This window comes from Lynx rufus, unplaced genomic scaffold, assembly GCF_022079265.1.
Source record: "Lynx rufus isolate CCGP_SWC_20201006 ecotype Redwood Valley unplaced genomic scaffold, mLynRuf1.p SCAF_6, whole genome shotgun sequence".
Classification (NCBI taxonomy): domain Eukaryota; kingdom Metazoa; phylum Chordata; class Mammalia; order Carnivora; family Felidae; genus Lynx; species Lynx rufus.
In genome coordinates this window covers 111540175-111560833 of record NW_025814878.1, presented here as the reverse complement: position 1 = coordinate 111560833, position 20659 = coordinate 111540175, and the positions used below count along the sequence as shown (strand labels likewise).

The following is a 20659-nucleotide window of genomic DNA, read 5'->3' as shown; positions in this document are numbered from 1 at the left end:
TAGCCGACTTGTTAAAACTTGTCACTAGTGTCTTTGATGCAGAACGAATATGTTTCCCTGATGGCAACTGTCTGTTGTAGATGATACTCTCTGGACCTTTGAGGTGCTTCTGTCTGGTCTGATTTTGCACACAACCCCTCACATCTGTATAGAGCTTTGAGGTTCTCCGAATCTGCATTTACAACATCTAAGTAGGGAATAAGGTATTTTTGTAGTTTTACAGTTGATAGAACTATAGAATTATAGTTTTACAATTGATGGAGAGTTTTTATCTTGTCTGTTACCTTAGACCTAGTTAGGGACACAGCCAGAAATGGAGCCTATGTCTCTTCTATGTCCAATCTCAAAGTCTTTCCATAAAACACACATTCAGAACTCCAGTTAAATCCCCAAGCCAAAGTTACCTGCTGCTGTAGCTTGCAGGAGTGCTCTGTTATTCCTGCTCCAGAGAACTTTAAAGAGGAGACACTGAGGAATAAAACAAATAAGTAAAAATAGTTCTTTCACGTGTATCACTAAACTGCCGTGTAATCACATGTTCCATTAGGATAGCGCACATAAGCAATGAGGCGGTTCTTTGAAGTCGCCCATCAAACCATTAGCCTGCACGGGGAGGAAGGATCTCGAGCTTAGAAGCTTCGAGTGCTTGCCAGCAAAGAGAATCATCTGAACCCTCACATCCTACTTTTCCTTCCCAATTTCCAGGCCTGACCTACGATGAAGTCATCAGCTTTGTGCCCCCACCCCTTGACCAAGAAGAGATGGAATCCTGAGCACCTGGTTTCTGTTTTGTTGATCCCACTTCACTGTGAGGGGAAGGCCTTTTCATGGGAACTCTCCAAATATCATTCAAGTGCCTCTTGTCGCAAAGATTTCCTCCATGGTGGAAGGGGTGTGTGTGTGCGTGTGTGTGTGTGCGCGCGCGTGTGTGCGTGTGTGTGTATGTGTGCGCTCCTGTGCGTGTGCATGTGTGTGTCTGTCTCTGTGGGGGGTGGGGGGTGGGGGGTAAGAGAATATGAGCAAACTATGATCACAGTGACTTCACGTGGGGTTCCAGAAGCTCTGTGGCAGCCACTGCTTGCTCTTTGTGAGAGTCAGCTCAGGCAGGCGAGAGCTGCCCTCTGGTTAGGGTTTGTCAAATGCAAAGTAAAAAATATTAAACGTCCCAGATCCCAGCCATGCTTTTGCCATTTTGGCCTCTCCTGTGGCCCCGCCTTGCGGTGGGGGGTAGACGCGCCTGCATCCCACAGTGGCACAGAGAAGGGGCTCACACTTTCTGGCTGCTTCAGAAGCCGTCCCTCAGCGACACATGCAGCCGAAAAGGACCAACTGGCTTCTGTGCACTAGTCTGTGATTGACTTTGCTTAATATGAGTCTCAGAACTCAGCAGGTATGTCTGAAACTGTAAATATGCTTGTGCCTTAAAAGGAGAGAAGAAAGTGTAGGCAGTTCGAGAGCGCGGCAGATGAACGTTCTGAGCCAGGCAAGTAGTCAGGTTGTTGGACGGCCACTCGTGAACCCAAAGTAACCAGGGAGCCCCTGGAGGCATCGTGTGTGCATGTGCGAGCATGCGTGTGTGTGTGCTTCTCTCCCCCTCGCCCCCCCAGGTGTTGCCCTCTCTCTGCTCGCCCCCGACCTTCAGTGCCAAGGTCTCACGCATATCGGCCCCAGCAGGCAGAAGCCGGTTCTTGCTGTCAGTGTACTTCCTGTGTGCTCTTTATTCCCAGCAGAGTGATGATGTGTTTTGCACGTCTTGCTATTTGAGCATGCACAGCTGCTTGTCTGTTCTCTTCGGGAGGCCCTGGTGCCTGGCAGGTTTGCCGGTGAAGACTTCTTGGGTAGTTCAGAGCCCACGTCACCTTGGCCGATGCCACGGGCAGGTGACATCCTCTCTCCAGTCCCAGTGCTATTTTGTGTTGAACACAATTGATACTCTAGGTGCTTTTGATGTGAAAACTATGAAGAAATGGAACAGATGGGTGGATAGCATTTTCACTCTTGCCGTCTGGTTTTTGACAAACTATTTATAGGGAACCGTCACGGGAAAGATCAAGGCTCTTCCCGGGAATATCTCAGACTTTGAAAAACAAATTGTTCTCTTCACTCCCAATAGCCAATGCTAAGAAATGCTGAAAATCAAAGTGAAAAATAAAAACTCATGAGGCCAGAAACTCCTTTTGCTATCTTTGTCTAAACGTGGTTATTAGAGAAGTAACGAGGTGTCTTTTTCCACCCGTCTTTGGGAGAGGGTCTTCTTGGCAGCTTAACATTGAAATCTTGGTCTTGGTTTGGGGAGAAAAAAATTTTGTTTCAGAATTTTGTATATTGCAGGAATCCTTTGAGAATGTGATTCCATTTGATGGGGAGAAAGGGCAAATTATTCTAATATTTTGTATTTTCAACTTCATAAAGATGAAATATCCTCAGGGGTAGAGAAGAGTTGCTTCCTTAATTTTCTGAATTTCAGGCATCTTGTGCCCCCTAAGGGCCCACGTATTTAAACCTTTTGTGAAATAAGAAAGCGTAAAGCCACTTCCACTGTTGGTGGCGCGACAAAATCTTGTATTTGGGACAAGGTGTATCCATTTCTGTATCACAGTGCCGTGGCGCATGCCCTCTGGAGGGACGGGGAGCTCCCCTGAGTCAGCTGTGGAGCGAGAAGGAAGGAGGCAGGCTGATGGGTGACCGCACCTCACCTGAGATTCTCCCCTCTTTAAAGAAAAATGGACGCAAAGGCCTCATCTCCTTTATGTGCAGTTCAAATCCTCACAATCCACAACAAGATGAATTTTATTGGCCGTGTCTGATTGTAAATGCTAGTGTGATTTCCTGAAGAAATACTGCTCTGAGTATTTTTCATAAAGGTCTTTGCACATGTGATTGTGTATGTGTTAGGAGTCTGAATATGCTCCAGGAGCCTGGACTCGGCCGGAGCCTATGGAACAGCTCGTTGGTTTCTGAGCATCAGGCTCCCATCTCCTGATTTCTCTGAACAGAAAGCAAAAGAGAGAATGAGGGAAACTGCTATTGTATTTGTATTCATGAACTTGGCTGTAATCAGTTATGCCGTATAGGATGTCATACAATACCACTGGTTAAAATAAAGCCTATTTTTCAAATTTAGTGAGTTTCTCAAGTTTCTTATATTTTTATGTCGATTGCATTTTATTTAGTGCACAATATGGCATCATATTGATGTTCTTTCCATTGTGGCCTGGCGTACGTCTCTGATAGATCTTAATATTACTCCTGAAATTTAGAAAACACTTACAGAGGTCCTTAGTTGTCCACTTTATGGGGAAGCAGATCTGAGTCACTGATGGGACGGATAGAGCAAATCGCAAATAAGGTATAACACAGCAGGCTCTATATTACTACGCTTGGGTGTCAGAGTAGCCCAGGACAGGGGTCCGCAAAGTATGACCCCAGAGCCAGAGCCAGTCTACCGCCTGTCTCTGTATAGCCCACTAAAAATGGTTTTTACATTTTTAAGTGCTTGGGATCAAAAGAACAGTATTTTTGTAGTGTGTGAAAAATAATACAAGATTCAAATTTCAATGTCTGTAAGTAACATTTTATCAGAACACAGTCACACATTTACGTATTTTCTATGGCTGCTTTTGTGCTGCAGTGACAAAGTTGAGTCGTTGCAGCAGAGGCCATACAGCTTACAGAGTCTAAACAATTCACTCTCTGGCCCTTTACAGAAAAAGTTTGCCGACCCCTGGCCTAGGACTTCAGTCTCCTCATGTGTAAAATGAAGTTTGTTTAAGTAGTTGTTTGGGTTCTTTTCAGCTTTGACATTCTATCTGTAGAAAGTATATTTTCATTTGGAAATTGCCAGAGAGAAGGTTGCATGTGTACCTATATACGTATATTGTTTATAGATTTTTAAGCAATCTGTTTTATGACTCATTTATCTTATGACCCGACAGTCAGTATTCCTCAAAACAAGTGACTTGCGCCACAGGATTAAAGGTCCGCGAGGTCTCGCGGCTGTTTTCAGGGCCTGTGTCCGTGTGCTTCCTTTCTCAGTGGCCGAGGAATGCTGACAGGTGTCCCAGGCTGGATTGTCGAGGCCCAGCCTGCGAGGATATCGAGCGTGCAGCCGGGTGTTCTGTCCTGCGGTGTGTGGTCCCAGGCTGGCAGCTGGGAATAATGGCAGAAGGCAAACTGAGCACAGACTCTTTGTTTCATCCTGTCCTCATCCGCTTCTTAAGAGGGTAAAAGGAAAGGGACCCAGTTGTCACACGTGATATATAAGCCCCTGCAAGGATCAGACAGTTGCAGGAAATATTTTGCCTTTGCATACCAGGCACGAGTGCTGTGACTCGGCCTTCCTCCTAGGCTTCTGAGTGGGTGCTGCCTGGTGGCTCAAGAGAGTGGACACCAGAGAGAGCTCCCTAAAGTGAACCCACTGAAAATGAGGACCAGAATCTCCTAGTACGTGGTGGGGATTGGAGGACAGAGGAAGTCTGTTTGGGACGATCATGAAAACGGAGCAGAATTGTAAAAGCATATTCATAATTTCAGATAGGCTTTTGTCATGAACAAAGGACAAAATGTTTCTCACGTGACACCGTCTTTAACATCCTGCGGTATCCTTCCCATTTTGATTTTTGCAGCGCAATCAGAGGGGGAATTTGGGCAAGAATATTTGAGGCTTCCTCAGTTTTCCTAAAGACCTCAATCTTTTGATGCATCGTTCTTTTCTCTAAGTCTCTCTTGGTGATCGCTTTATTACTTTTCCCTTTTTATTGGCTGGTCGGAGTCCGCCAGATCCACATTTTTGAGATCTAAGCAGTTTTCGAGCGTTATTTATCAAGTTTATCAAATCTACCATTTTTGCAAGATTTACTTGCTGCAGTTAATCTGCCTTATATTTGTGTCATTGGTCATATGCGTACAACGTAATTAGAGACTAACAGAAGACTAGAATGGGTAGGATAGACACTCTGGGTTCAGATGCTTATGAGGCAAAAAGGGACAAACTTTCTAAGTAGTCCGTTAACTAGTTGAATGTGCTTGTGTGATGACCTTCACTTCTCTGTATGATCTGATAGCTACGAGGACTTAGCTACCAAATATGCAAACGAAGACCTTTTTAATAATACAGATATGTCTTAACATATGCTTTGGACTTAACACTTACACTTCTCACAAGTGCACGGATGAAAAAAGGTCACTCGGGGTCTTGTTCTTTGCGATAGCAAAATACTGACATTTCTGCCAATGAGAACTTGAATAACATGGCCATCTTACAGTGGAAAACCATATATGGAGACGGGTACATGTGCAGGATATATTAGGAGCAAGAGAAGGTAAGTGGAAAACAGAAGAAAGATGTGTGTGTGTGTGTGTGTGTGTGTGTGTGTGTGTGTGTGAGACCCGGAGAACCATCCCCCAATTTCAGTTTTGCCAGGGTCAGAGCCCAACTTTCCAAGACAGGAGAACACAGGGTGGAAAGGGGCTGCACCCAGCTGTGGGGCCTCTTCACAAGCGTAACACCACCACTCCTGTGTAGCCGGATTCTGCCCCCAGCTGAGAGCCCTGGGCAGTTTCTTCCCTAGTAGAAGAGTGTATTGGGGGGGATCTGAAGCAGGATTTTTCAGTTTTTGACACTATTGGCCTCCGGGGTCACATCGTTACTTGTCGAGGCAGACCTGCGCGCTGTAGGTTGTCAAGCAGCATCCCTGACTTCTGCTCACATCATGACAGTCGCATGCATACGCCCTTCTCTCCCAGTTATGACAGCCAGAAATGTCTCCAGACATTGCCAAATGTCCCCTGGTGCAAAATCATCCCTGGTTAAGAACCACTGGTCTAACGCTGAGACACCTCGGGGAACCTGACTGGCTAAGTCAGTAGATCATGTGGCTCTTTGATCTGGGGCTGTGAGTCAAAGCCCCACATTGGGCTTGGAGCTTGCTTTATTTTTTTTTAAATGTTTTATTTATTTTTGAGAGAGAGAGAGAGAGTATAAGCGGGAAAGGGGCAGAGAGAGAGAGGGAGACACAATGTGAAGCAGGCTCCAGGCTCCGAGCTGTCAGCACAGGGCTCAACGCAGGGCTCAAACTCACGAACTGTGAGATCATGACCTGAGCTGAAGTCGGACACTTAACCGACTGAGCCACCCAGGCGCCCCATACTTGGAGCTTACTTTAAAACAAAACAAAAATTAATAATAATAAAGCTGGGACACCTCTAGTCTTACAGAATAACAAAGAGCCTTTCCTTTTTTCTTTCTTTATTTTTGAGAGAGAGAGAGAATGAGCAGAGGAGGGGCAGAGAGAGGGAGAGGGAGGATCCAAAGTGCGGGGCTCGAACCCATGAACCATGAGATCACGACCTGAGCCAAAGTCGGACACTTAATCGACTCAGCCACCCAGGCGCCCCACAAAGACCCTTTTCTTGAAGAAATAATTGAAGGTTAACACCTACTAACCTATTCTCAATGTAGGAAAGGGCTTTTTAAAAACTGGAGTAGATCTTTTTTGGAGAAAAGGGTAGTTCAGAAGAAGGTATGCTTGATACTGGATTAAGGCTATTCCATTTCTCAAAAAAAGAAAAAGGAAGTGGGTGTCGAGTGGATACAATTATTCTTTGTTCAGAAGCTTTTGGGCCATTGCCACAGCCAGAAAATGTATTAATTAAACTGGGGTATGACTGCAAGATTTTCTTAGGCAGGTGTGGGTTACAGTGGAAAGCAATACTGGGTTTTGAAGCCATAAATCTCAGGTTCAAATCCTGACTCAAGCTTTTGTCAGGTATATGATGCTGGGATAATAGTTTTTAGTTTTCAGGTGACTGAAGATTTGTAAATGAACAAAATAACAAACCTCTGTGCCCAGTATGCTGTGGACACTCAAGATACTGGTTAGTTTGCATCTCTCTTGAACTGACCTTGGGCATTGAGGCTGTTCTATTAGAGTGAGTGGGAGTGTCCTCCCCACAGTGTGAGCTTTTCTCTCTCTTTTTTTTTTTATGTTTCTTTTATTTTTGAGGGGGAGAGGTGAGGGGCAGAGAGAGAGGAGACACAGAATCCAAAGCAGGCTCCAGGTTCTGAGCTGTGAGCACAGAGCCCGACGTGGGGCTTGAACCCACGAACCGCGAGATCATGACCTGAGCAGAAGTCAGTGCTTAACTGACCGAGCCATCCGGGCGCCCCTGCAGCGTGAGCTTCTGAAGCCACCTGGGAGGAGAGCTCCCTGGACGAGATAGTCCAGGGCCTAGCTCCGGGGAAGTTTCTGGAAAACTCCTATTATTGAGGCCAGAGGCTGTGGCCTGAGTACCCATCACCAGCAGGACACTGTTGTACTGCAAAACTTCTTGATCAGTTCAGTTGGGAGAATGTGCTTCATGTAGAAGTCATTAAGCAATGAAGTAAGGAAGTAACCGTAAGTCCAATTTTGCAATGAAGAAAATATATATACACCACCACCTTTTGAGTGTCGTTTGACGGTGGGCACAAAGAAGATGTAAAACCACAGGGCCAACCTGGCCCCTTCGCAAAGAACAGTGGTTCTCAAGTCTTTATCAGATCCAACATGCTTTTGCATAACTAATATCTTGAGACATTCTTTTTATGATCCTGAAGTGAAATTCATAGACAACGCACACACACACACACACACACACACACACACACACACACGATTTCAAAGCAGATAGAATGATCTGATATAAATGATGGATACAGAAAAAAGATACACTTCAACATGCTAATGCTCAAGCATAACCACATAAGAGACATACTGAAACAGGGGCACCTGGGTGGCTCAGTCAGTGAAGATTCTGACTTATGCTCATGTCATGATCTCACGGCTCATGAGTTCAAGCCCCGTGTCGGGCTCTGGGCTGACAGCTCAGGGCCTGGAGCCTGCTTCAGATTCTGTGTCTCCCTCTCTCTCTCGAACCCTCCCCTGCTCACGCTCTGTCTCTCTCTCTCCAAAAATAAAATAAATTTTTTAAAAGAAAATAAATATATAAATAAATAAGTAAATAAAAGACATACGGAAGCAGTTAGGTACTTGCTCCTAAACCTAGAATCGTGTTGAATGTGACCACTGTGTTGTGTTGTCTTGGCAACTCAAATGCCATGATGGACTGCTGTCGGTCATGTGACTTTCTGAAACTGGGGGACAACTGTTGGTAAAATTTCCAATGAAACAAGTATAATCTTTTTTCATATACTCAGTTGTGATCCTGGAAATTTTAAGTACATACACAAAAAACCACCAAACAGAAAAACCAACGAGCCTGTGTTTTACACATAAAGTCAAGTTACAGCCTAGGCTCAGATAACCCTAAATAGGTTTTTCCACCCCTGTGAATGTCCGGCAGGATGTATTTTGTCATATGAAGCAATTCTCGTTGAAAATCTCACCCTGCATGATGCCTCCTGTGCGCTACGTATCAGAAAGCTCTGGTCGTTGCAACAACCAAAAATGACTGCAATGGCTTCCAAAGGTCACCCTTTGAGAACGGCTGACATAGAAATGACTCAAGGGCTGTAGAGCCTTAAGCAGTGAAACCTCCTTGTCGATGATCTGACTTCCTCTTCTCCCCTGTCGGTTCCCCGCCTTCCCTGCTAAAAAGCAGTTACTGACCCCTCCTGTATGCTAAGCAATTGATATCCTTACTTGTATAGTCTCTACAAGTAATGTCTCAGAGCCTCATCCCGAGTCACGTGGCTGCTGACGCTGGATTCAAAAATCAAGAATCGCCATTGAAGGACTCCCAGCTCCACAGTTTTGCAGCATCGACATTAGACACACCCCTCCTGGTTTCCGAAAGAAAATCAAAACTGTATTCCTTCTGCATAGTTTCCCTAAGGACTTGCTGGCTGAAAAGAGGAGAGGAGTGAAAAGGACACCAGTGTCCACGGCAGCCACAGCCGGGCACTTGGTGCCTCACCTCACTCAGGGCACCCTGGGCGTCTCCCAGGCCCCAGTCCCCTCTCCCTTGCCTTCTTGCTCACCTGGGATGGAAAGGTACCTCCAGCGCTCGGGAGAGAAGTGGGTCCGAGGACGAGCTGCATGCAGCTACCTGTGCCCCCCTTCAGTGCTTCTGTCCCCAGCTGTCACTTCTCCCTCCCTCGCTAAGGCGGCACTCTTCGTAGAATGCCACCATGTAGAATGCCACCATGTGTTTTAGCCTTGTCTCCTCTGGTCTTTGTGCATGGCGTTCCCTCTGTGTAGAACCCCCTGCCTCGTTCTTCGCTCCTCCAGGCTGGCTACCCATAACCACTCCCTCTGCAAACCTTCCCTGGCCATCCCCCAGCTTGGATTAGCGGTCCCTTCCGGGTGCCACTTGTGTGTGTCTGCATTGATCTGTGGTGGCCCTGGCCATGTTTTGTCACATTGTTTTGTCATGGCCTGATGTTTGTATCACCCGCTCGAGAGCAAAAACCTGCAAAGGTCAAGGACACAGGCTCTGGAAACAGTCTGCGTGGGTCCGAGGCCCAGCCCCTCTATCTCCAAGTGGTATGATCTTGAGTAAATTACTTCATCTTTCGGAACCTACCTCAGAGGGTTGTGGTGAGGATAAAATGAGTTAAGGCACGTTAAATGCTCAATGGCATACATTAAACGCTCAATAAATGTTAGTTCGGGGCTGTACGTCCTCAAGGGCACAAGCCATCTTATTTGCGACTGTGTCCCATCACCTAGCATGGTGCCTGACACACAACAGGCGGCCGATCTTTACTGACTGAGTCACTGAATGACTATCATCTTTTAATCGCTTGCAAATCATCTTGTCCTCTGCTTCCTGTTTGTATAATCAACAGTCTTTCCGAGCAAAGACCATCAAAAGAAAGATACTAAATATGCACAGATTACCTGCCCTAAGAAACGGTGCGGTGTGGAACTTTCCAGCTCAGGAACGGACAAGTTTCAGGATAAATGGACTCTGATTCTCTTGGCTGCATCTTGCTGTATGACTCGAGTCGGAGGCACCGCGGTTTAATGAATTGGAACGAGAATCAAAAGATGATTGAAGGTGGCTGATGGCCATGATCCAGATACTTCCTACTGTTTCCCCATCCATCTGCCACCTTCAAATGAAAATATCAGGGAGAAAGAAGGGGAAGTTGGAAGTCATTGTGGTATCTCGCACCCTCATTCAATTTCACAGACATCTGTTGGGTCAGGCACTGGGAACACGAGAAAGACTAAAAGTCACAGTCGTGCCCTCTTGGAGGTGACATACTAATGGGGAAGAAGACAGTCGCGGGCGACGACAGTACCACTCCCCTGGCACCCCAAGAACAGCACGTCTGAGGGCTCATTGCTGGTGGCCGTTTCTGGGCCGGGTGCACCTCTTGCTCCCCCTCCCGCGAGCGCGGCCGACACTGTGCGACTTTCTCATGGGAGTCCTAGGCCTGTGTGTCCCCGACCTGGTTAGCGGGCTCCACCTGGCGGGCGGGGCTGCCGATGCAGTCATCTGTTTCCGGCTGTGAGGTGTAAAGCCAGCATCCGCTGCCGCGACACGAAGACCCCTTTCCCCTCGGCCGTGGCTGGGGTATGACACAAGCCATGGGCCCCGTACCGAAAACCCACACCCGCAGCTCTGTCCAGTGCCAGAGGCAGTGACTACCTGGTAATGACGGCTGACAGATGCTTGCGGTGAGGCGTGTTCCCATCTGGAGGCTGTTCTGCCGCTGACGAGTCCCACCCACTCCCCAGTTAGGAAACACTCCAGCGCGCGTGCGCGCGCGCATGCGCGCGCGGGGCCTCTTCCCAGCCTCCAGTCACGTGACCCCTCCAGCCGTTTCTTACTCGCACCAAGCACACCAGTCGCACACGACTTTTTCTAAATACCACTATTCTTTTGTGACCACGAAACCTGTTTCCCTGTTGACCATTTTTTTGTTTTTTTCCGTTTATTTATTTTTTTATTTATGAGGGTGGGGGAGTGTGTGAGCACGAGAGGGACAGAGAGAGAGGGAGAGAGAATCCCAGGCAGGCTCCGCGCTGGCACCGAGGAGCCCGACTCGGGGCTCGGTCCCACGAACCGTGTCAGATCATGACCTGCGCCGAAATCAGCAGTCGGACGCTTAACCGCCTGAGCCACCCAGGTGCCCCTGTTGACAAAATTTTAAATGCAGCTACCTAGCGTCCATTATCCCACTTCCCAGAAATAAGAGCTGTTGACAGGGTGGTTTCACTTCTAGAAGATTTTCTAAATCTGTAAAAACACTCTACGGAGGTGACGCATGTCAGTCAGTCATCTGTGTCAGTAAATGGTGTCAAGACAACTGGGCAGTTACTTTCCTCCATTAGCTGTAATCACTTCCAGACAAACCAAAGATCTGAATGGAGAAGGGCTTTCGAAGCATGTCACAAACCCCAGAAATCATAAAGGAAAAGGCTAATGCATTCGACTACACCAAGGCTGTAAGTAAAACTTGCACACGTTGGAAGAAGTTTGGCAGGACTTAGCAAGGGTAGAAGCTGCATATATACCTTATAACTCCGCATCTGCTTCTAGGTCATTGTTCTGGAGAAACTTCCCCACTGGGCTCAAGGAAATGAATACGGGGGCCTCTTCACTCAGCATTATGTGTAATAGAAAAAAACAGACAAACGGGGGGGGGGGGCGCCTGGCTGGCTCCGTCGGTGGAACCTGCGACTCTTGGTCTCGGGGTTGTGAGTTCGAGCCCCACGTTGGGTGTAGAGATTGCTTAAAATAAGCGGCGGTATGTTCCTACCGCAAAATCCTACACAGCGGTGAGAGCAAATGTACTAGAAGGACTCTCTGCCTCCTCCCAGGTTTTGCCTGTCTGACGTGGGGCAGGGTCCGGAGGCATTTTTGGTTGTCGTCACTTGGGGGTGAGGGGTGAGCTGCTGGCGTCTAGTGGGTAGATGCCAGGGTTGCTGCTATGATGCGCTGGACAGCACCCCCTCCCCCCGCCCCCCCCGAAAAAAGAATTACCAGGCCCCAAGTGCCGCTGGTGCCGAGGTTGAGAAATCTCAAGCTAGTCTGAATCAACATGGGCAGACCTCGCCACCAATCTTGAGTGAAAAGGGAAGTTGCAGCATGATCCAGTTTGATATTTTTACAGATACATATATAGCACAAGTAAAAAATCACATATGGGAATAATGCACACCCACTCTGCAAATCTGGAACAATCCGTCCAGGCCCTTTTTTCCTTTTTTTCTCACGATGCTGGAAAGTTGTCTTTATTGCTACAGATGATAAACAACACTGGTAAGTATGTGCCCCCTTGTCCGTTCTATGTCGACTAAACTGACAGCTACGGAATCCCCAGGATAAAGGAGGCGCACGTTTTCACCCCTTACATCTAAGGGGTGGTTCAACGTTCTCCTAAAAGCTCGTACCAATTTACATTCCCACCTGCAGGTGACAGTGTGTTCTCATTTCCTGTTTTGCTCTGCCTCCTTCACGAGGGTATGAGTTTCTTGAGGACAGAGGCTGTGACATTTGCCCGTGTATCTTCACCGTCCTGATAGGCGCTCGGTAAAATTCAGTGGAATGGATTAAGGCTTTACGACACATTGCTCAGTAGGTTCGGAGGACAGAGAGAAATAAAACACTCATAGCCTCAAGACAGGCAGTTTACTCTGGTTTGAATGTCAACTGACAGTTCAAGTTCTCACGGCCTGCTGTGTCCTACAGGAGTCAGAGGAGGAGAACGCACTTGGGTAGGAGCGGCCAAGCAAAGCCAGCCCCAGGAAGTGCTACTGAGCCAGGCCTTGAGGCACGAGGGTCCCTCCCCACCCTTGGAAAAGCAGAAGATGGGCATTCCAGAAAGATTGGCATTCCAGGAAGGCAACAGCTCAGGCAAAGGTATGGTGCCAGGGATGAGTGAGGCACGTCGTCTGCGCCCCGACGCCATGGAGGATCCGATTAGCCAGAAAGGCAGGGCCCGGATGACGGCAAGCTTTGTCCAACAGGCTAAGGAGTTTTAACTTTTTCCCCCGGAGGCAAGAGGGAGCTACCAGGGGTGGGGAGAGTCTCGGAGGAAAGGCTGCTGTCACCAGGAGGACCAACCACAGCTGGGCTGCCGGTCACACCTGAGCTGGGCCGCTGGCCCGCTGCCCAGCTGGTGCACAGTCTGCTCGGCGGGCAACCGAAACCACATCCCGCCCTGGGTGAGGGAGGGCGGCCTCACCGAAGTGCGAGGGTCCCGGGAGGGCCTGGGAGGCACAGGCCAGGGAGCAGCGCAGTCCCTGGGCCCAGCGGCCCAGCTGGGGGTTCGTGCCGCGCACCCCACCTGCCCCTGTTGCCGCATCTTTGCCGACAGCGCTGGGGCCCGCTGGTTGTGGCTCTCGACAGCTGACGTCGTGCACCTCTTCTCGACTCCATGTTCGGCGACATCACGTTGGTGGCTTGAATTTGGCCGTGATGGAAGGATTATGCCACAAATCAGTAAGCGCTAGGCACTGGGGCTCCCCCCTCCTCCCCTCCTCCCCCCTCCACCCCGTGCCACTTTTCTAGCACACCACTGTCCGTTTCCTTCTAGAAACAAGGGAGATTCAGGGATTAGATAGGGAGGATAGGAAAGGAGATTCTTGTTTAGGGAAGCCAAACGGAACCTTTAGGAAGATAAGTGCGTGGCCAAACAACGGAGGCACCATCTGGGATTGTAAATTCAGATTCCTAAAAGGCAAAGGCTGGGCCTTCAGGGGCGCTGTCCAGTGCAGTTCAGCACAGTGGTTACTAGCGCGGACGGTTGAGACGGCCCCAGACTTGACCCTTGGCTCTGTTCCTTACCAGCTGTGTGACCTTGGGTGAGTCACTTTGCCTCTCTGTGCCTCATGTTTTTCATATACAAAATGGAGGGTATTATTAACCCATCTCTTAAGGTTCTTAAGGGGACCGAATGAGTTACATATGGATAAAGCTCTTGGAACAGTTTTTGGCAAGTAATTCATGCTCTATCAATATTTGTTAAGTACAAAAAATAGAACCAAAGAACCCAAACAAGCAGAACTGGAACCAGAGCCCAAACTTCTGTCATGGCAGGTAGTCCTACTAGGCTTATCTGGCTTTCTTTGACCCTGACAAGGGTTGTGGGGTTCCTGGAGATGATTCATGTGTCCTAGTGTTGGATGTTTACACAGAAGGGGTGGAACAGGCAGGCCCAGTGGCCTCTGCCCTGGAAGGGCAGGTTGTCGAGATGGCCTCCAGGGCACACAGCCTCCTCTGCCCAAAGCAGGGCACACAGGGACCCAGGCAGGACGGTGACCCCATTACCCCAGTTTGGCAGATCGTCGAGCTGGGACTGCCCCAGGCCCGAAGGTAAGTTCGGCCAACCTGTCAGTTGCAAACAAAGAAGACAGAGTTGCACAGTAATAATAGCAGCTTCTGCTGAAAACCCCCACTATGTACCCGCCATTCAGCCAGCGACTGTATGCAGGGCACTATTCTAGGAACTTGGGATTCAGCAATGGGCAAAATCATCAAAACCCCTATTCCCGTAGCCCTGATGTTCCAGTGGAGGCAGACGGATGATAAACGAGTGAATTGAGAGCTATAGAAGGTCTTCAAGGAAAACGAGGCCGGGAAAGCAGGTGGGGCATGGCTTGCAATGGGGTCAAGGAGGACACTCAGAGGAGGGGACATGTGAGCAGTCCTGAAGGATGAGAGGGAGCAAACAGGAAACCAGAGTCTCATCAAATCCTCCTGCGTGTCCTAAGTGGGCGTTGCTCTCCAATCTTACCGATGAGGAAGCTCAGAGACATGCATTCACCCGCTCAAGGTCAAACAGCCTGTAAGTGTTGACCCAGGATTCAAACCCACCTCTGCCTCCTGGTCCTTGTCGACCTCTCCACTGGCTCCCAGGAGTATACCCAAAGACACTGTGGTCATCACAAAGCCTGGGTGTATGTGGTGCGGGGAAGCCAGGGTCACGGGGGTAGGAAGGGTATACAGTGGGGTACGGAGGCAAGCAGGTCTAGAGTTCACTCTTGAACACCCCCTGGAAGAGGTGAGCTTAGAGCTGAACTTTCAAGATCAGGAAGGAAGGGCAATTCCAAAGGGTAGAGGGTCTGGCTTCTCGACAGGGTCAGTGGGAGCAGCGAAGACCGTAGGGGGTGGGGGGACTGCTTTACAATGGAAGTTTGGTGCAGGTTGTTGGTGACAGAAGAGGTCCCCAAGGTCAGGTTGTGTACCCTGGTTCTTAATCAAAAGCCTTTTACCACCACATGTAGGAGCTGGAGGGTCACACAAGCATAGAGCCCCTAGGCCTTGCCTCAGAGAGCAGTGAAATTCACAGTGCAGAGCCAAAACCCCTTCAGGATAGATCATGTCCAACCAAACAGAGACCACACGTTCCAGACACTTCACGGGGGATCTGATTTCAAGCAGGGTCCCCCTACTGTTGCTTCCTCACTTCCACCTTTTGGGTCTTCAAACCACATTCCGGTCATTGCCTCTTGAACCCGCAAGAGACGAAAATCTTTGGTTTGTTTATTCACTAGGTGTTTATTGAGCACTTACTGTGGAGTAGGCACAGGGCTGGGGGCTCAGCAGTGACCAAGATACTGCCGACCCAAGGACTCATTTGTCCGGTGGTGGAGGCAGACATTTCAATGGAGGACAGTGTGGATTAATTGAGATTATGATGAGCACCACAAAGGACAATGCAGATCAAATGGAGAAGTGTCCTCGGGATCCCTGGAGTGTCTCACCAGGCTGGCCCCAGGCCACATCTTCACAGGATTGGGTCAAGGGTGCAGGCTGGATAAAGAGAGACAGGTGTTGGGGTCGAGTGGAGGGGTGTATGGTGTAAGGAGGGGAAGTTCACCTTCCGGGTCCCAAGAAGGCCAGCTGGGAGGTGCCACTCCAGCAGAGCTGTCCCCAACCCCGCACTCCACTAGGGGGTGCTAAAACTGAGGGCAGGGAGGGGACCACGTCAGAGCGAAGGTGGCTGGGAAAAAGGCTCATTCAGTTGAGGGGCACCAGTGAGAAGGGGGAACCGATGTCCTGTTCTTGAGATGGATGTTCTGCTCAGGCCCTGAGTGGGCCCAGCCCCCCAGAAGAGGAAGAGGTGCTGGGGAAGATGGCCCAGTACCCAGATGGGGCCAGTGAGCTGCTGCCAGGTGTTGTGAGCTGGTCTCACCTACCTTCAGGGACGCTGAGAGAAGGGCGTGGCCGGGGCAGGGCCAGATGGGGGAGCGCAGGGGAAAAGTTTCGAAGGCAGGTGGGAGATGTGCACAGCTCACTCCTCCGTACATTCAGGTGTTGCTCACCTATCGCCTCCTCAGACGGACCTTCCCTGACTCCCTGCCCGAAAGAGCACCACCGTCCCTCTTTGTATCCTTACTCGGCAGTATTTTCTTCACAGTGCTTACCGCTACCTGACATTACATTTGTTTGAATCCCATGAAATGGTCAAATATCAGCAGTTTTATGTGGTTCAACCTAACGCTAGAATTTGTTCATTGGTTTTCCCTCTGCTTCCCCCCTAGAATGTCAGCTCCACGCCACGGGGGGGTATCTTTATCTGTTACTTTTTGGCCACATGCCCAGAACCTGGATCAGTATCTGGCAGGCAATAAACAATGAGTGGATGGGCCAATGTGTCCTGGAGCTGGGTTAAAAAGAAGACGGAGGGGGCGGGGACCAAGAAACAGACTCTCAACTACAGAGAACAAATTGATGGTTTCCAGAGGGCAGGTGGGTGGGGGGATGGGTGAAACAGGTGATGGGGGTTAAGGAGGCCACTTGTGCTGAGCCCTGGGTGTTGCATGGAACTGCTGAATCACTATATTTTACACCTGAAACTAGTAGTACACCGTATGTTAACTAACTGGAATTTAAATACAAACATTAAAAAATAATCAAAGGCAGAGCCTGGGTGGCTCAGTTAAGGGTCCGACTTCTGCTCAGGTCATTATCTCACGGTTAATGAGTTTGAGCCCCAAGCTGAGCTCTCTGCTGTCAGCACACATACTCTGTCTCCCTCGCTCTCTGCCTCTCCCTCCCTCTCTCTCTCAAAAATAAATAAACACTTAAAAGTAATAATAAAAGCATGATAAGGGAGTAGGATGGGAGCAGAAGCCACCTAGGGAGTGGCTTCTGGGGCAGGGGGTGGGGGCTGGGGTGGAGCAGTGTGGGTCTGGTACGGGGAGACAAAGCTGGACGACACTGGGGAAGGAGCATCTGGGGGGCCATCAACCATGTGCCAGCCACTGAATTAGACACTACTCCCAGCATGTCTTTTAGTCCTCGTGACGTCCCGTGAGGTGGGTCTTGTTACCAGCCCTGTTTTACAGATGAGGAAACTGAGGCTCAGAGAGGCTAACTTGTCCAAGGCTAGCTAAGCTAACAAGCCTCAGGGCAGCCCTCAAGCATGGCCTTCCCTCTGCAATTCCCTACTTTGTCTCCATTTTGATTGTTTCGTGGAGTTTTGGAAGTCCCTAAGGAGCAGGGGAATCTCCCAAAGCTGGAACCAGAGCTCTGGGGCCCCCTTGCTGTTTCATCCCGGCAGGAGCCGCAAGCCCATCATGGTTTCTCATTTTGTAGAGGTCTTCTGGCCAGCTGTGGTGAGGGTTTGAGTCATCGGCCCTGTGTTTGGGACAGAGGGGGCTCTAGTATTTGAGTGGCCGTGTGCCTGAGGCAAGATGGAGTCTGGGTGGCCAGGATAGGGGACACGGGCAGCCAGCCGCAATGTCCCATGAGGCTTTGTCTCCATTCTAAGAAACCAGTCACCAATCCCCCCAAAACCCATGCCCCTGCCCTCCGGAGGCTCACAGCGTCACCGGGAGACCACACTACAGCGACAGCCACTGCACAGGTGCTTGCCTGGTGTTGGGCCGCCTAGTTGGTGGTGAAACGTGCAGACTCTGGAGCAGAACAACAGGTTTGAAGACCCCATCCACCACCTTCTTGGTCTTGTGGGACTCTGGCCAAGAGGTGCCCCGGTCTCTCCATCTGTCCTAGGGGGAACGATAGCATCCCGACAAAGCAAAGCAGCTGTGACATCCGGGAGCTGCCTGGCCCCGTCAGCCAGGCCCTGGTGTGGCTCCCGCTGAACACAGACAGGGCCATCCGCCACCGTGATGGACTGAGACAAACACAAGAGCACTCCGGAATCACGTCTGAAAACAGACAAAACGTGAATAGCGTCCAGGCCACAAAAACGACCAAACATCCCCCGGGCAGCTAATCCGAGTAAAGACTACTTCTCTACCGGTGACCAAGTTCTCTCCTCTTTCTAGCTGGCCCTCCTCCGAGGTAAGATGTAAGATCCCCAATCACAGAATCACCTCCACTTCCCGACAGCCTCTAATCCAGATCAAAGTCCTGCTTCCCGAAACCCTACACCAATCGCCCAACACAAACCCAAACATTATAGCGAGTCCTTTCCAGCACCCTGCTACCAAGACACCCCGTGGTTCCCCTGGTGTACGTTCCTCGCTGTGACGAGTAACAGACCTGGCTTGTTCACTCCCAGGTATGTTTCGAGTGATCTCTGGCTGGAGGCGCCGACGGTCCCCACCTGGTCGGGCATGTGGGGTGATACACTCCCAGGACTCTTCAGATATGTTTGCCCTGCTTTCCTTTCACTTCTGCTTTACAAGGAGGGCACTGAGACCCAGACAGGGGCGGTGGCTCTGCCCAGGGCCACACAGCTGGTAGTGCAGAGTCAGGGTGGAAAGCCAGGTCACGTTCCAAAGTTGTTTTGCTAACGCCCTTGCCTCGGCCTCGAGAAGGCAGAAACTAACATGACAACACAGGGCCAAGCATCTGGGAGGAGAAGAGCAGGGGGGTCTTGGGGCTGAAAGAGAAGAGAGCCCTGGGGCGGCAGGAGGGAGCACCCAGGACGTCCTCAGTCACCCCCTGTGACTGCTCTCCCACGTGTGACTTCCCAGCCTGGATCCTCCAAGGCATTTCTGTCCGAGGCCGCCCGGCTGCTGAGTAAACACAGGCCCAGCTGGGGCCCGAGGGGGCGGGGGTCAGTGTCATCAGTCTGAGGCCTGAGTCACTTCCTGACCATTGCTTCAGAGGCACCCAGAGCCACAGCCTGAGTGGCCAGCTCGCGCCCTCGTGGGGTTGTGCCCACCTGGGCAGGAGCCCCGGTGTTCCTCACCTTTCTGGGCTCACCTCTGTCACGCTCAGGTGATTGACACATACGGGAGAGTCAGAAGCCTAGTCCCCACCCTGGGGAACTGGATCCTCAACCCAGAAGGAAATCTCGGTCCCCCGGACAATTCTGTCTTGCCCGCGCCCAGTCCTGAACTCTGGCTTCCAGGACGTCACCCCAGCCTCAGCGTCAGGGTGCCTTCCCCTGGCAGCCCTCCCAGGCACACAGCCCCTTCCCTTTTCCTCCCACAGGGTCTCAGGGCCAGAGCAGAGGATGGGGCAGGGAGGGTGGGGAATATGCCGGACACCCTAGTACAGGATGTGCGGAGGAAGACATGGTTTGATCAGTAGACATGTCCTCACGATGTGAGTGAGGGGGATGATTGGGAATGCAGACCATCTCCTTTAAGAAGCAAGGCCTCTCAACCCCGAGACGCTGCATAGACTTGGAGCTGAGAACATAGCCTCTAGAACCATAGCTCACTTTTTTTTTTTTTAACTTTTTATTGATTCATTTTGAGAGACACAGCTCAAGCCAGGGAGGGGCAGAGAGAGGAAGAATCCCAAGCAGGATCTCTTCTGTCAGCACAGAGCCTGATGTGGGGCCCGAACCCACGAACTCGTGAGATCATGACCTGACCGGAAATCAAAAATGGGACACTTAACCAGGTGCCCCTGTGCTCACTTCTTCAACCCAGCTCTGCCCCTTGCCGGCTGTGCAACCTTCAGCGAGTTACTTAACCTCTCTGTACCTCAGGTTCCTCATCTCTATCATGAGGATAATAATCGTACTGACTCACAGACCTCTTACCAGGGTTAAGGGAGTTGTCTACGTAAAACACTTAGAATAATGACTGGCACATGGCAAACACAAGTGTTCAGTAAATATCTTTTCACTTCGAATGGGCTGATTTTTCCATTCCGTTTCATTCTCACTACAGTTTTCGATCTCCTACCGTGTGCCGGACATGAATAAGGCAGATTCCTTACCTGCAATGCCTGTTGGGCACTTCTGTGGGATCTCTGCACAGTCCTCACCCTGCGGTGGTTTTCCAGACCGTGCCCGATGCTGCATAACTTGCACAACTCTGTGGGAGGGACTGTGGCACAGGATTTGGGGCCTGCAGACTCCCTAGTGAGGACCCCCAGCTTGCTGTAGGCCACAAGCAAGTTGCTTTCCTTCTCCAAGACACCCTCTCTCCTTTTGACAACGTGGAGGGAGAGGTCCCCACCCCTTCCCCAGGCCAGTGCAGTTTAAGATAAGTCAGGCATGTGGACCTCTTGTGGTTATTCTCTGCCCACCCCGCCACCCCCGCTTCCTGGGAGGCCTCCGTGCTTTAATTCCAGCACAGAATCTTCTTCAGGCTTCATGAGCCACCAGACACAGGTGGCAGAAGGCCCTGGCTTATCATTGCCCTCATGGGGCAGTAGGAGGTCACAAAAAACTGTCCAACTGGAAATTTGAGCCTGGACTGGATAGTTGATGCTACAGAATTCCCGTTGTTAATTTTAAGTGTAAAAATGATATTGTGGTTATGTTTTAAGAGTAGTCCATAACTTTTAGGGGCACGTGGTGGCTCAGATGGTTAAGCCTCTGACT

At 50.1% G+C, this 20659-nt stretch overlaps 1 protein-coding gene and 2 long non-coding RNA genes across 4 annotated transcripts in view; 1 reads left to right on the top strand and 2 right to left on the bottom strand.

Annotated features, from left to right (window-relative positions):
- Positions 1-3123, top strand: part of MAPK14 (mitogen-activated protein kinase 14) — a 75951-nt gene extending 72828 nt beyond the window's left edge. For both annotated transcript variants that reach the window (XM_047101329.1, XM_047101328.1), the window contains exon 12: positions 706-3123. In XM_047101329.1, the coding sequence (XP_046957285.1) occupies positions 706-773 (68 nt within the window). In that variant the 3' untranslated portion in view covers positions 774-3123. The remainder of the gene's footprint in view (positions 1-705) is intronic.
- LOC124528017 (uncharacterized) lies at positions 2281-10206 on the bottom strand. Its single transcript, XR_006966054.1, has 2 exons — positions 9843-10206; positions 2281-4149 (listed from the first exon to the last, which is right to left on the bottom strand). It is a non-coding gene; the product is annotated as an uncharacterized LOC124528017 (long non-coding RNA).
- Positions 10207-15436: 5230 nt separating this feature from the next.
- Positions 15437-18872, bottom strand: LOC124528016 (uncharacterized). Its single transcript, XR_006966053.1, has 3 exons — positions 18412-18872; positions 17728-18074; positions 15437-15711 (listed from the first exon to the last, which is right to left on the bottom strand). It is a non-coding gene; the product is annotated as an uncharacterized LOC124528016 (long non-coding RNA).
- Positions 18873-20659: the final 1787 nt, after the last annotated feature.